The sequence below is a fragment of the Ixodes scapularis genome, unplaced genomic scaffold (assembly GCF_016920785.2).
Source record: "Ixodes scapularis isolate PalLabHiFi unplaced genomic scaffold, ASM1692078v2 PGA_scaffold2__306_contigs__length_199485367, whole genome shotgun sequence".
Lineage (NCBI taxonomy): Eukaryota > Metazoa > Arthropoda > Arachnida > Ixodida > Ixodidae > Ixodes > Ixodes scapularis.
Window position 1 is genome coordinate 163,583,047 of NW_024609857.1, and position 14,254 is coordinate 163,597,300.

Below are 14,254 nucleotides of genomic sequence, written 5' to 3' on the forward strand. Positions count from 1 at the left end.
AGAATGTAGAAAGTTTAGCCAGTGGCTTTTCGCCCTCGGAGTGCAAAACAAGAAACTTTGGAAATTTAAAAAGATCAGGGGTCTTAGTCGGAATGTCAAGGACTTCGGTGCGGGTCCTTTTCAGGGCCCGATCAGTTGCTTTAGTTCGAGAACCCATAAAGATGGGAAGGAATTTCAGTGCCCGGGTGCACCGCCCACCACGGAGCCCAACGAGGGGGTAGGTAATGTGCCATAACAAGAAAGGCTTGGCTGACACAATTACTCTACCAGTGCTGCCCGGGCACTATAACCAAGTGTGGATGCAGGGAGAGGACCTGTTTCCACTCAAGGTTAGCCCTTGCCGCCTAAGAAGGTAAAAAAGGAAGAGAGTGTAGAAAAAAAAAGAAAGAGGTGGGAGGAAAAGTGAAAGAAGGAAGAAGAGGGTAGAAGAGGCGACTGGCTGAATCATCCTGGTCGGGCCAAGCCAGGACACCCGTCTACGAGAAGCAGGGGCCGAAGCGGTGTATTGCCTCGCCCGGGGGGCCCCGAAGTGTCCAAACATACCCCGGGCTCAGCTCAACCACCAGGGTCCCCCTTTCCCCGGACACGGGTACGCCACGCACAGCCAGACGTGGGCGGGCGAACCCGCATGGCTCGGGGTCTGTGGAGACGCCACTCTCCAAACACCTGCCTTCACAGTTGCCCCCTGCGGGGTGTTCACAACGGGTAGCGTGGGAGGCTACCAGAAAAATATTCCACTTCAAGAACTTGTCACGAAGCCACTTACGTCCTTCACGAAATCGCTAGGTAAAGATGGTGACCTTCCTGCACATGACGCCAGCAAGTACCACAAAGAAGCAATACAGGCCGGGAAGAACTTCCTCGCGTGGGTCCGCGTGCCCGAAAAAGATGTGGCCAATCAAATCTGCAGTCAGCGTATACATCAAGTAAACGACAACCGAAACCGCCTGTTGCCAATCATAGAGTCGATCATCTTTCTAGGGCGCCAGGGTATACCACTGCGTGGACACAGAGACGACGGAACGCTTCTCGAACGGTCAAGTGAGCCCTCGTTGACGTCTAACGAGAGCAATTTCCGCAAGCTACTGCGCTTCCGAGTGTCAAGCGAGGACACTGAACTGCAGAAGCACCTTGCCAGCACGTCATCCCGGGCCACGTACATCAGTAAGACAACCCCGAATGAACTAATCAAGTGCTGTGGAGACGAGGTCTTGCTACACTCATCCAGTGGGTGCACGAATCAGGCGCCTACAGCATAATGTTCGATGAAACGACCGACGTATCTGACACATCACAGCTAAGTCTCGTCCTGCGGTACGTGCACAAGAACATGGTACGAGAAGACTTCGTACAATTCGTTGACCCGCGCAGTGACAGCGACGCTCTCGACGTCAGTGTAACCGAGCCTATTCTGACAGGGAAAGTACTCAGGGAACGGGTTGTAAAAATGTTGAAGAATCTAGGACTCGATCTCGAAAGATGCGTTGGCTTGGCGACAGATGGCTGCAGCGTCATGGTGTCGGAGCTATGTGGTGCCGTTTCCGAAATCAAGCTGTGTGCGCCAAACGCAGTTCACTGCCCTTGCTTTAACCACGCACTCATCTTGTCCTTGTCCAAGTTATCGCAAGTTCAAGCTGTCAGGAACGTTGTGGGGATTATGAAGGAGATCATTTCCTTCTTCACAGCATCACCAAAACGGAACATTGTACTGCAAAATGCACTTGCCCACCAACTTAGAGGCCTTTGTGAGACGAGAGGGGTTGAACGACACGACAGTGTTATCCAGTTTCGAGACTCACTAGGCTACGTGTCCGCAGCTCTCGACGCCATTGCCAGCTGGAGAGAAATGCAAAGCGCTGCAAAAGCGAAGGCACTCCGTGTCTCGCTTGGCGATGGCGAGTTCCTAATGGCAATAGTTTGCCTGTCGGACCTACTGGCGCATACACTGCCATTGAGTCGTCTGTACCAGAAAGAGTGCGCCGTCGTTCACACAGCAAGGAACACGTTGACAGACACTATAGCTGTTCTGACTGCTCAAAGACAAAACTGCGAAGAGGTATTCAGGCCTCTCTACGAGCAAGCCGTTGCGCTGGCAGATGAGCTAGACACGGAGCTGAAGCTCCCTCGCATCACGAAAAGGCAGATTCACAGGTCCAACCCTCCTGCGCTCGATCCGGAGAGCTTCTACAGGACGTCGGTCTACATTCCATTATTGGATAATGTGTTGGCAGACCTGAGATCAAGGTTCACTGACGAAACTTTTGGAGTCTGCGAGCTCTACGTCTTCCTGCCGTCTCAGCTGCTGCACGCCACAAGAGAAAACGAGGCAAGAGGGGCAACAGATATTGTCCTGCGATATTGCTCACTCATCAGAGGAAGTCACGCCCCGATAACCGCAAAGGTTATTCAAGCTGAGCTACGGCTATGGCGGGAGAGGTGAAAGCGCGAAAGCGAAGACGGCGCGGACATCCCTTCGACTGCTGTGCAAGCGCTCTACATGTGTGACGGTGGAGTCTTTCCTTCAATTAGGACTTTCCTGCAAATACTGGTCACTCTCCCCGTAAGCGTTGCCAGCGCTGAAAGGTCTTTCTCCACACTCCGACGCCTGAAAATATGGCTGCGGTCACAGATGAGCGATGCACGTCTGACCGGCCTAGCCTTGCTGCATACACACAGGGACATCTCTGTTGACTATGGAAAAGTTATCGATCGCTTCGCCAACGGAAATCATGGAAGACGGCGGTTAGAGTTTGTGGTATGAAAATGCGAACTTATTCTTTGCCACTTCGTGATCACATCAAACGGACATCGCTGCAGCTCTGTCCATAAATTTATTATAGAAAACTGACATGATTCTGTGACATAGATTTTGTTTCAATACTGTTTCGAATCTATTACATAAAGTGACATGCTTATGTTTCCATTTGGAGTGATTATTTCACTCAGTTCCTTTTCTTGGTGGGGAGGCAGTTTCCCAGATCGCTTCAAGGTTTTTCTGAGCGTCAGTGACCCTCAACCACCTGCCTGCCCCTGGCCATGCACGTTAAAGACCCCCCCCCCCCCCCCCGGGTTGGCGGCCACAATTACTGATCTGCACACGTCACACTGCACTGGCAAATAATCCAGCATATCCGGGACACTCGTCGTCTCATTTAATTGCCTGACCAACTTCGCGCAATCTGAATATCACACCCAAACATTTCTAAACCTGATTTCGTGAAAACCAGTGAGGCGTGAAAACGTTATTTTAAACTGAAACTGGTGGCGGAACATGAAAACCGGACTTCGAACTTTGTGCACTTGGACTTTAAATAAATTCGAAACCTAAGTTTCTTCTTCGAATTTAGCGCTGAAAGAGAATCGAAACGTTCGAACTTTCGACCTTTATGTAGAAAGAAATTCGAAATCTTCGAATTTATCGACTTCATGTCTATAAGAATTCGAAACGTTCGAATTTTTCGAATTTCAGATCCAAAAAAATTCGAAACATTCGAATCTCTCGAATTTCAAGTTAGGAAAGTTCGAAATCTTCGATTTTCTCGAACCTCAATTAAAAAAAATATATTCGAAATGATCAAACCCGAACTTTTAGAAACCGTGAAAGCTTCAAACTTTTTGAATTCGAAACTTTACGATTTTCGAAAGTTGCGAATTTTTCGAATTCCAATTTCCGTACGGTCGAAAATATCGAAACCTTTCGAAATCGAACCTAGGGTGGTTCGCGGCATCCCTAACGTAACCCACCTGGGCCAACCGATACACGCCGCTTCGAGGCGACAGCCTGGGGCGGCTCATGAGAGAAAAAAACCTAATCTGAGCATGATGGGCCAATGGGAGGCAACTGCCAGTAGTATTTCGGAAAAGTTATTCTCTCGGAAACAAAACACTTCTAGAAGAGGAGAAATGAGACTGTAACGTGCACGGATTTCGACGGGGTATGTGCACGTGCCGGGTCATCTTAGTGCCGCGTTGTGCACGCGACGAACTGTGTGTGCGCGCGCGTCATCTTCGTAGTGCGTGCCACGCGCCCTGCAACAAGAAAGAGACAAAGAGAAGGAAGGCGGAAAACAAAAAATGGAGTGTCTTCGAGCGGGCAGACCAGCGTGTGGAAGGGAACCGCCGGGCGTCCAGACCCGGGTTCTTCAAAACTTCCACCTGGCCTGACCCCCGGCTCTCGCGAAGCTTCACCCCAGTCGAAAGCAGGTGCACGTGTTGCGGAGTACACGTCAAGACCACAGCGGCCCCGTCTGTTCCAACACGCCACCCCCGACGCCGACGCCGTGCCAACCTCGCCTCCGACCCACCGGCTTCAAGCTGAACCCCGGGTTTTCCGGTACGTGCTTTGTCGCCGCTCCATCGCACAACTCCTCGCAAGACCCAACACCACGAAACAAGAAAGCGATAAGTTGTTGCGGTGAACTTTCGGGTTGCCTTTAGCGAGCAGCATTGAAACACTGTGCCGACATTGCGAAAACAATTTATCGAACGTGCATACTTATACTGTTTCCCCAAAGTCCTACCATTCGTTGTTTTTCGTGTGTAAATTTAATTAGTGTGTTTTCATCTTGGCATGTTGTTTTCTAATATAACTCTGTTTTCTACTTCAAACGGTCTCGTCTTTCTTCATTCCCGGACCTGATACACATGATTCTTCACAGAGACAATGTATGGAGCTCGACTTCCGTACGTATGCAAAGTAATTTGGATTCCTCTTGCCGTAAAACTAATTTCTAGACGAATACAAGAATCCTTATAACAATTCTTGATACAACCACCAAAAAAAATTGGCTTGCTTTGTATAGAAATTACAGAGAAGATGCAAGCGAGCTGGTGGACTTTCAATATTGTAAAATTCTACGTCTCGGGTTCTACAATGTTGCTTTGTATGTTTATACAGCCTTGATGTTGGTACGCCTCAACAGGTAACCGGTCGCTTAACTGTAGATGAGAAATTTATAGCGAGTTTGTTTCACACACACTAGCACCGTTCCAGTTCTCCCCCAAATGCATCTCACTCGCGGAGTGTCGCACGGAGACCTGGCCTCGAACGAACTTGCCGAATTCACCGAGTGCAGAAGACTGCTGCTGCCGCCATCTCTTGTAGAAAGAGTACCGACCTCAAACTGAAACTAGCGCCTTTCTGTTCGACGTAATCGGTGGGAATGCGAGAGTGCAGTCGCAACCTGCAGTTCAGTTTTTATTCGCGATGTCTTCAAGCAACTCGGCTGTCGTACATATATTTACAAACGGCGTAAATTTCCGCAACCAGCTGACTACAAAGTAGCTGGGGTTTAGACTGGAGAAAACTGATTATGTTGTCGGCACAGGAACGGTATGGCTTAAAACTAGTCTGTTGGAATATCCAGCAAAATGTTTTGTGGGACTTTTGATTTCGACCGTAGTTACAGGTGTATCAGATTTTAGCCTTGGTGAGGGCGTCGAGAACGAGAGCTTTCTCAAACAAAATATGACGGGGCAAAATAGCTGACGTAGGTAAATATTAAACATGTTGATGTTGCCCAAACCTCGGGTAAAATCACTTTGTTTAGCTTTCTCGGATGCTCTTTGGGCAGTCACAGGTTTCTGCTGGGGAATCTTTGTCGACAAATGTTCAATTTTCCACCCTAACACGGATGGTGATAAACATCTCGGGGGCCGCTGGCGCGTTTGTTCTGAGCATTTCTTTACACACTGGTATATCCCAGCGCCTGTACGGCAACAGAGCGACTAAAAACTTGCAAATAAAGCACAGGTTGTCAATTGCTTCCTTCATGAAGTATCCGACGCTCACAATTCAAGCTCCGTTGCCCGCGAGACACGATTCCTATGAGAAAATCTACTTTTTTCCTTTTGGTTCCGCTGTACGAATGACGAACCCTCGCCGTCTGCTCCCGCTCCTCGATGGAGCAAGGCATGACGTTACTGCAATTTGGCGTACGCTCGATTTTCTGGGTGCAGCGAGTGCTTGCACGCGTCGGGTGACGGCGCTGAAACGAACTCGGAGAGTGCAACCACTCGTGTAGTGCCGGCCGAAACGAACTCACTTCACGCTGCGAGTGGGCACGCGTGGGCAAAAGTGCCGTGAAACGAACTCACTCTTAAGGCTCTGTTATACTCCGACGTAACGCGCGCGCAAGCGAACGCTGGCCGAAGTCGGCTACGTCACGTCAGTCACGCCGCGCGGGTCAAAAATTCGCCCTCTTTACACTCCGGCGGCCCTGGCGACTTCCGCGGCGCGCGTCGGTGAGCCGCCAGCGCGGCGCATGCGCAGAATCTGGCTACGAGGGCGCGTTTCCTGCGAGAATGCGCCATTTCCGGTTCCTTTTCGTTTCGAATAGCAGACGAGAATTCTCGCGCTTCTTCAGCGCAAAGTTCGAGCGATGGCGTGGACGTACCTTGCACGACGAAAACTCGCGCTTGCACTGTTGGTGCACCACCTGCGCCGCAAGCGTTGGCGGTCAATGTGCATACGGTACATCTTTGAGAAGCGCACGGTCTACGGTACTCAAGCTTCCTCGCGTCGTAGACACACGGGTGAGGACGAATTCCCTCGATCAGCTTCTCGACGACCCGAGACGTCCGATTCTTCAAACATGACGCCACACGGAATGGTGCTCCCGTCGTCTGCTTTGCTCGTATTCGCCGCGCTTCCCGGGTGGGGGCTGCCGGGAGCCAGCGCGTGATGCATCCTGGTCTGGCGTCGCCGGCGCGGCCGGCGCGGAATGCCGCACGCTCCATTTTGGCGTCGAGGTGGTCAGGCTGCGTCGAACGCCGCCGGTCGCGTCGGTTACGCCACGACGCCGGAGTATAGAGCGTCAGGTTTTCGCCGACGTGACGTCGCTGTGACGCGCTCGCGCGCGCGCACGCGTTACGTCGGAGTATAACAGAGCCTTTAGCCAGTGCAGTACAACCGCTAATCTGGGTTTTGTAAGCGCGCATCACGCAGTAGTGATTACACGAACGCGTGCCGGTACGAAACTCATCCAAATCGAAACGGGCGGGGGCGGTGGGGATCGAACTTAAAGGAGCTGTGCAACGATATTCAATTGGAATGTTTTTCACTTGACACGAGCTTACTGGCACACCTGGGACTCAAGGATACTCACACGCAACGCCATTGGCCAAGAAACTCCCTTGTTGCGGTGTAATTTCAAGGACAAAATCAATAATTTTCATTCAATCTCTCCTTTGCAAAATTTGATGACGTAACTTGGGGATCGCAGTACACCCAAGTGACGATATTTGAATGCGGTTCATAGATTGGACCCGAGCATTGCGTGGACATTTGATTTGGGCTCGTGACAATTGCTAGCTCGAGAAGCATTCGGGTTGTGGCCCGTGTCCAATCGCTGCAACGACGACAACAGCCGAGCCATAACAATGTCTGGAACTCAGCGCGTGTCCTGCGCTTTGCCAACCCCAGCGCGTGACTATGATCAACACTGGCGGCATATAATCGGCTCCAGATCACGTGGCCGCTTGTTCTGGCTGCGAGTTGAGGGGGTGAACGCTGCTCGTTTTTCTTAAATTTTTTTCTGGGACTTCTATTGCGTGGGGTGAAAAACGAACGTGTGTTTCATAGGTCATTAACGTTAGTGATCCGTTTTAAGCGGTATTTGTGCACAGTACAAAAATTGTTGCACAGCTCCTTTAAGGGATTCCTAGCGCAAGCTTCGAAAAGTGAACTTACTAAATTGGTCTTTTTTATACATGCGTGGATCAAGGAGATTTTGGCATTTTGGCGTGGAGGGAATGCGCAGGCGGCCATTTGTTTTAAACCTAGTAGCGAGCTAGGTTGATGTTGTTGATTACGGGCTTTATGGCACAAAGCTACTATGGCCATACTGCACCAAGCTTGTTTAGTTGGGACATACTCAGGACTTTTTTATACGAATTATCAAAAAGAGGTTCATATGACAAGGTTAAAAGTCATAGAGTTAAAACTACAACTCCAGTAGGAAGCCAGTTTTTCTTAAGTAATTTATGACACGATCAAATGGTACAATAGGAGTCTCCCCAATTAGCAGCGCTGGGTGAAAAGGAATCTGGTGTGAAAAAAAATCGGGGAAATGTGTACGTCGTTCTTGCTCAAGCCCTGGGCACAGCCACAAAATCTGTAAAATTGTTTAACGCTCCCCACATTCATCACACAGGGGTGGGGCTTCCCCCCTGAGCAGATGTTTGTGCGTGAGGAAGGAATGTCCAATTCTAAGACGTCACAAAAGAACTTCAAGGCGGCAGGTTTTGTGGGATGCACTCTCCCACATACCAAGAGATGGTTTAATCCTGTGAAGTTTGTTTTCGCATTCCAGACTCCACTCCGATTGCCATAGCTGGAAAACTGATGATTTTACCAAAAGCTTCATGTCTTGAAATGGAATCTGTGAGGTGGTTGGCAGTAGGTGCTTAGAGCTCGTGGCCAATTCGTCTGCTCTTTCATTACCTAGGATCCCCACATGGCTAGGCACCCAGCAGAATTTTATGTCTCGGCCAAGCCGCAGACCACATTGTACCTTAGATCGGACAAGTTGTACCAGTCTATTTTTACTTCCCTTTATTGAGCAAAGTGTGGAGAGCACACTTTGAGAGTCCACGAATAAAATAGATTTCATCGTCTTGCTGATGAGGATATATTCCAAGGCCATCAATACTGCATAGAGGTCTGCCGTGTAAATACTTGCACATTCCTTGAGACGCTGAACCTTACTGAATCCTTCAGAGTAAACTGCTGATCCTACAAAATGCAATGATTTGGCACCATCGGTATAAAATTGGGAGTAGTTATCATACTTCTTCTGCACCTCAAGAAATTCTTGCTGAATCACCACTGGGGGGACGTTATGCTTATTAAATCTAGTAAAATACCAATCACAAAAGACGGGCAACATACTCCACGGAGCTTTATTTTCACCCGTCTGCAAAAGGTTGGTCTCGTCAAGGGTGAGGTCAAGAGATGTACAAATGCCCTCAAGGCGAAGACTTAAAGGCGGTACAACCCTGGGCTTATGTTCGAAAAGACAAGCAAACCGAGAATGTTGCAAGGCACCATAAGTTGGGTGATTTGGATAGGACAAAATTCTGGAAGCATAAGTCACAGCAAGATAACGTCGTCTGTGCCTAAGTGACATCTGATTAGATTCAGCGTACAAGCTAGGAATGGGCGATGTGCGGAAGGCACCTGTAGCGAGCCTTAAACCGAGATGATGCACAGGATCCAACATTTTTCAGTGCAGAAGGCCTCGCCGAGTCGTAAACTATAGCACCATAGTCCAGACGTGACCGGATAAGGGAGTTGTACAGGCGTGGCAGACATATTCTGTCGGATCCCCATGACTTGTGCCCTAAGACTTTAAGAATATTAGCTGATTTAAGGCACTTCTTCTTCAGGTCCTTCAGGTGGGAAACGAAGTTTAACTTTTTATCAAACGTTATGCCCAAAAATTTATGCTCTGTTTTACACTAATAGGAACCCTGTTTAGCGTCAGTTCTGGATCTAGAAACAGCCCCCGACGCAGAGAAAATGGCACGCAGATAGTCTTCTCAGCTGAAAACTTAAACCCATTTTCGTCAGCCCACTTACTAATTCTGTTGATGGTAAGCTGCAGTTGCCGCTCACAGCTAGACAAATTACAAGACGAGGCCGAGATGTGAATATCATCCACGTAGAGGGAGTATGAAACGGAAGGTGGAATTACCTTTGACAACGAGTTTATCTTTACGGCAAACAAGGAGACACTCAGTACACCTCCTTGCGGAACACCATTTTCCTGGACATACTGGTCGGATAGTGTGGTGCCAAGTCGGACTTGAAAGGAGCAACCTGTGACAAAACTGCTTATACACCGCAACGTGCGACCACTGACACCAGCGGCATACAAACCATGAAGGATACCATACCGCCATGTCGTATCATATGCTTTCTCCAGGTCGAAGAAAACAGAGACACAATGTTGCCTATTTACGAAAGCTTCACGTATGGTTGTTTCCAGACGGACAATGTGGTCCAAAGTAGACCGCCCTTCTCGAAAGCCACATTGGTTATTAGCAAAGATGTGGTTATGCTCCAAAATATATATTAACCGCCTATTAATGAGGCGTTCGAAGATTTTGCCGAGGCAACTCGTTAACGCGATTGGACGGTAACTACGTGGGTCCAAAGGGTCCTTCCCAGCTTTCAGCAAAGGAATTACATGCGCCTGTTTCCAGATTTGAGGAAAGTAAGTTGCTTCCCACAGATAGTTGAAAAAAACCTAGTAGTGTGTTCAGCGATTCACGAGACAACTGACGGAGCATTTCATAGTGGATTCCATCAGGGCCTGGAGCCGACTTCTTCTTGGAGCCCAGAGCCACCTCTAGTTCTTGCATTGTGAAAGGAGTGTTGTATGGCTCAGAGCTACAACCGGACATGGGTATAGACGCTCTCAGCGAGTCAGTTACTCGAGCTGCCACCAGTCGGCGCGCCCTTCGCGCGCTTTCCGGGCCGCCATAGCCGACCTTCAGTTTCTCGCCGTTGCTCCGCGTTGTGTGCTGCACAGGCGACTACCGGAGCTTTGTTTTCGTGTTCCTTTACGTTCCGCGTTGAAATAGTGTGTTTGCTTTAGGTCTCTGCGATATTTAGGACTTTCATTTAATCATTTGATCTTTATATTTCGACATTGCTCTTGCGTTTTCTTATTTATGGAATGGAATCGGAGATCGAATGGGTCGACTTCAATGACAATGTAAGTTCATCCCATTCTTACGTTTTTGTCGCTAATAAAGGGCAGTCAACACTATTGCGACATATGTAAATTGGAACTGACGCAGTAGGCTATCACAGTCGTGCTTCTCACTGCATGCACGCGCTCGTTTCCGTTAAGCCGACTCGCATGTAAGCGATTTAGCGTGCGACGAGACGAGCGACGGAGATTTCTCACTGTCGCCCGTCGCAACGCTCGGTTTTGGGATTTCTAGAAGATGTCACTCACCGGATATGTCGCTTGCTCCGTCGCTTACACGCGGTTGGCCTCGTCGCGCGACTGACTGAGCGAGAGCGAAGCCCGTCGCTGTCGCTTATCTGGTCGCTCGCCAAATCGCTTACACGCGGTTTATACTCAACTAATTTCCATGCACACAGCATTGAACCATTGGCGCCTCGATATTAAGTATAAACCGCAGGCAAGCGATTCGCCGAGCAACGAGACAAGCGACGGTGACCCGCTTTGTTGTCGCTCGGGCAGTCGCGCGATGAGGCAAACCGCATGAAAGCGATCAAGACGTTGAGCGACGTTTCCTGGAAACCCAAAAAACCGAGTGATACAACAGGTGACAGGGAGAAATCTTCGTCGCTGACTCTCGTCGTTGTCGCCGTCGCTCGTCTCGTCGCACGCTAAATCCCTTACATGCGGGTCGGTTTTACGGAAATGAGCGCGCAGATGCAGCAAGAAGTACGACTGGATAGCCTTACTGCGTCAGTTGAAATTTGCATATGTCGTAATGGTGTTGGCTGCCCTTTATTAGCGAGAAAAACGTTAGAATGAGATGAACTTACATGGTCTCTAAAGCCATAATCTTGTGGCGTCGATCCATTCGCTGTCCGATTCCATTTCACAAATAAGAAAATACAAGAGCTATGTTACAATATAGATATCAAATGATTAAATGAAAGCACGAAATATCAAAAACGACCTAAGGAAAACACACGATTTCAACGCGGAACGTAAAAGAACGCGAAAACAAAGCTCCGGTAGTGGCCGGTACACAGCACACAACGCGGAGGAACGGCGAGGAACTGAAGGGCGGCTATGGCGGCAGGGTCACGTGACGTCAAGACGGCGGCGCCCATGAAATGTTGCCTGAAAGGGTCTATACGGTGACACTCAGCACTTGCTTTAAAACGTTTAAATTCCATGCGATAATTTCGGGAGCTGGAAACATTCTCAAAGTGCTCTCCAAGCACATTAGCAACATCTTTCAGCGAATTAGCAGGGGAGCTAAATAGAGGAATAACAAAGCAACGGTAATCCCCTTTGATTTTTTTGTACCTATCTCAAACTTCCTTTTTCGAGACAAAACTATTTAGGGAGGAAATGTACTTGGTCCAGGACTTCCACTTAGCTTTCCTCCTAGTCCATCGGGCCTTTGCTTTTAGTCTTTTAATTGCTATCCTATTTGAAGAAGTAGCGTACCTCCGAAAGGTATCCCATGCCCTATGCTGCTTTTTCCTTGTGGTAGCACAGTCTTCATTCCACCAAGGCCTACACCTCTTGGGTAAATTTTCAGAGGTGCGGGGAATGGCGTCTTGGGCGGCACTTATGATTTGTTCCGTAACATACACTGTCGCTTCTTCAGGTGACAAATTTGCTAGAACTGACGGGTCAAGCACCGCATAAATTTAAAGAGTGCCCAGTCGGCTTTGTTCAGTTTCCACCTAGGGGTTCGTTTTAATATAGTCGGCAGAGGAACGAGGCTTTCGATTACAACCGGGAAATGATCACTCCCAAAAGGGTTGTCTAAAACCTTCCAAGAAAAACAGGGAAGTATTGATGGTGATGAAATTGAGAGGTCAATGGATGTGAAGCAATTATGAGTGGAACTATAAATTGTTGGTTCTTTCTTATTTAAAAGACATATGTCTGACGAGAGTGAAAATCTTTCTACAATAGCGCCACGAGAGTCAAGGCGCTTACTGCCCCACATGGGACTGTGAGCATTAAAATCAGCACAAATTAAAAAAGGCGTTGGGAGTTGCTGAACCAATCCTTGAAGTTCATGAAGATGCAGTTGACGATGAGGTGGTAAATACAAGGACACAACCGTAATGAGACGATCGGCAAGAACACGTACCGCAACTGCTTCTAGTGATGTACGCAGAGGAACTTCCACACATGCTATGCCACTCCGTACAACAATGGCAACACCACCAGAAGAGTGGTCTGAATTCCGATCCTTTCTAAAAACGTGGTGATGATTAAAAACATTTGTATGGGTGTTGTTAAGATATATCTCTTGCAAGCGCACAGCAATGGGCTGTAGCTCATCTAGAAAGAAATGAATGACATCAATATTTTGCAGGAGACTTCTACAGCTCCACTGTATAAAACTATACGTGTTCATGTTAAAAATGATTTAAAGTAACAACAAAACAAAAAAGGAAACCTGTTCTAGGTGCCCTGGGGCGGTTTGGGTGCGGTTACTCGCGGATTGGGCTTTTTCTGGGAAAACTTTTTAAGCCTGGTGTCATCAGGTGGGACTGAACGAGGGGGAGGAGGTTCACCAAGTTCCATCCGCTCCTCCTCAGGCTGAACGGCTGAGGGAGCAGCTGGTACGGGCACCTCCTTAGATGTCGAGGCCTCTCCTAGCGCCTGAAAACAAAACACACCCTCCTTCTTCCTGGGAGGGGTCCGAGTAACCAAGGCAAGCACATCATTCGATGGCCCGTCCTTTGGAATGGAGGAGCCCTTACAGAAATGTCATATTTGGACTTATACTAAAAAATACAGATATGGATATATAAGGAATTGGGCAGATATGGCCAGATATGCATAGTCAGGCCATATCTGGACTGATAGAGCCATATCTGCCCAATTCCTTATATGCCCATATCTGCCCAATTCCTTATACACCCATATCTGCCCAATTCCTTATATACCCATATCTGCCCAATTCCTTATATGCAATATGTAGACTGCTTTATATGATCCCGTGTTTGGGCCTGGCAAATAGGGTATCCACCCCATATATAGCAATTTTCATGCGATGCTCCTTCTAGAATCACATGAAAATTATTTTCATGGGGCAGGTACCCTATTTTCCAGGTCCAGACATGGGATCATATAATGCATTTCAATGAATATCCACATAGTATACATTTTACTGCCATCCCACACTGCCAAACGTGTGTTTACGTATAGATATATCTACAGAATAGGCCACTGACCAATCCTTATTGGTGTGGTTCGGAATCTGTCATTCCGACAAATATGTATGCTACAAATATAGAATGCAGGCGATCGCTAGCTCGGAAACATTGTAACATATCATTCGACGTCGGAAAGTAAACAGCCCTTTGGCGGGATTGGTTGTCGAGGGAGCAGACCGAGAATATGGTTTGCAAAAAAAGTTTTATTTATAAAAGCGCCAAAACTCTAAACAAGTACTTCCCCCATTCAAGAAAAAATGATAAGACACTAAACTGTAATATAACACGGACAAACATTAAAATAGACTAAAAATGTAATAGCACAAAGACACCTATTAAAATAAAACAAACGGA

General features: G+C 48.1%; 1 protein-coding gene across 1 annotated transcript; it reads left to right on the forward strand.

The window, feature by feature from the left end:
* The first annotated feature begins 1,258 nt into the window (after window positions 1–1,258).
* LOC120848044 (52 kDa repressor of the inhibitor of the protein kinase-like) lies at window positions 1,259–2,440 on the forward strand. The gene has a single exon (XM_040219954.1). The coding sequence runs from the start codon at window positions 1,259–1,261 to the stop codon at window positions 2,438–2,440; it is 1,182 nt and encodes a 393-aa protein (XP_040075888.1).
* Window positions 2,441–14,254: the final 11,814 nt, after the last annotated feature.

What these genes read in the sequence shown, in the direction of transcription:
- LOC120848044 (XM_040219954.1), top strand. Translation starts at nt 1,259, where the DNA reads ATGTTCGATGAAACGACCGACGTATCTGACACATCACAGCTAAGTCTC.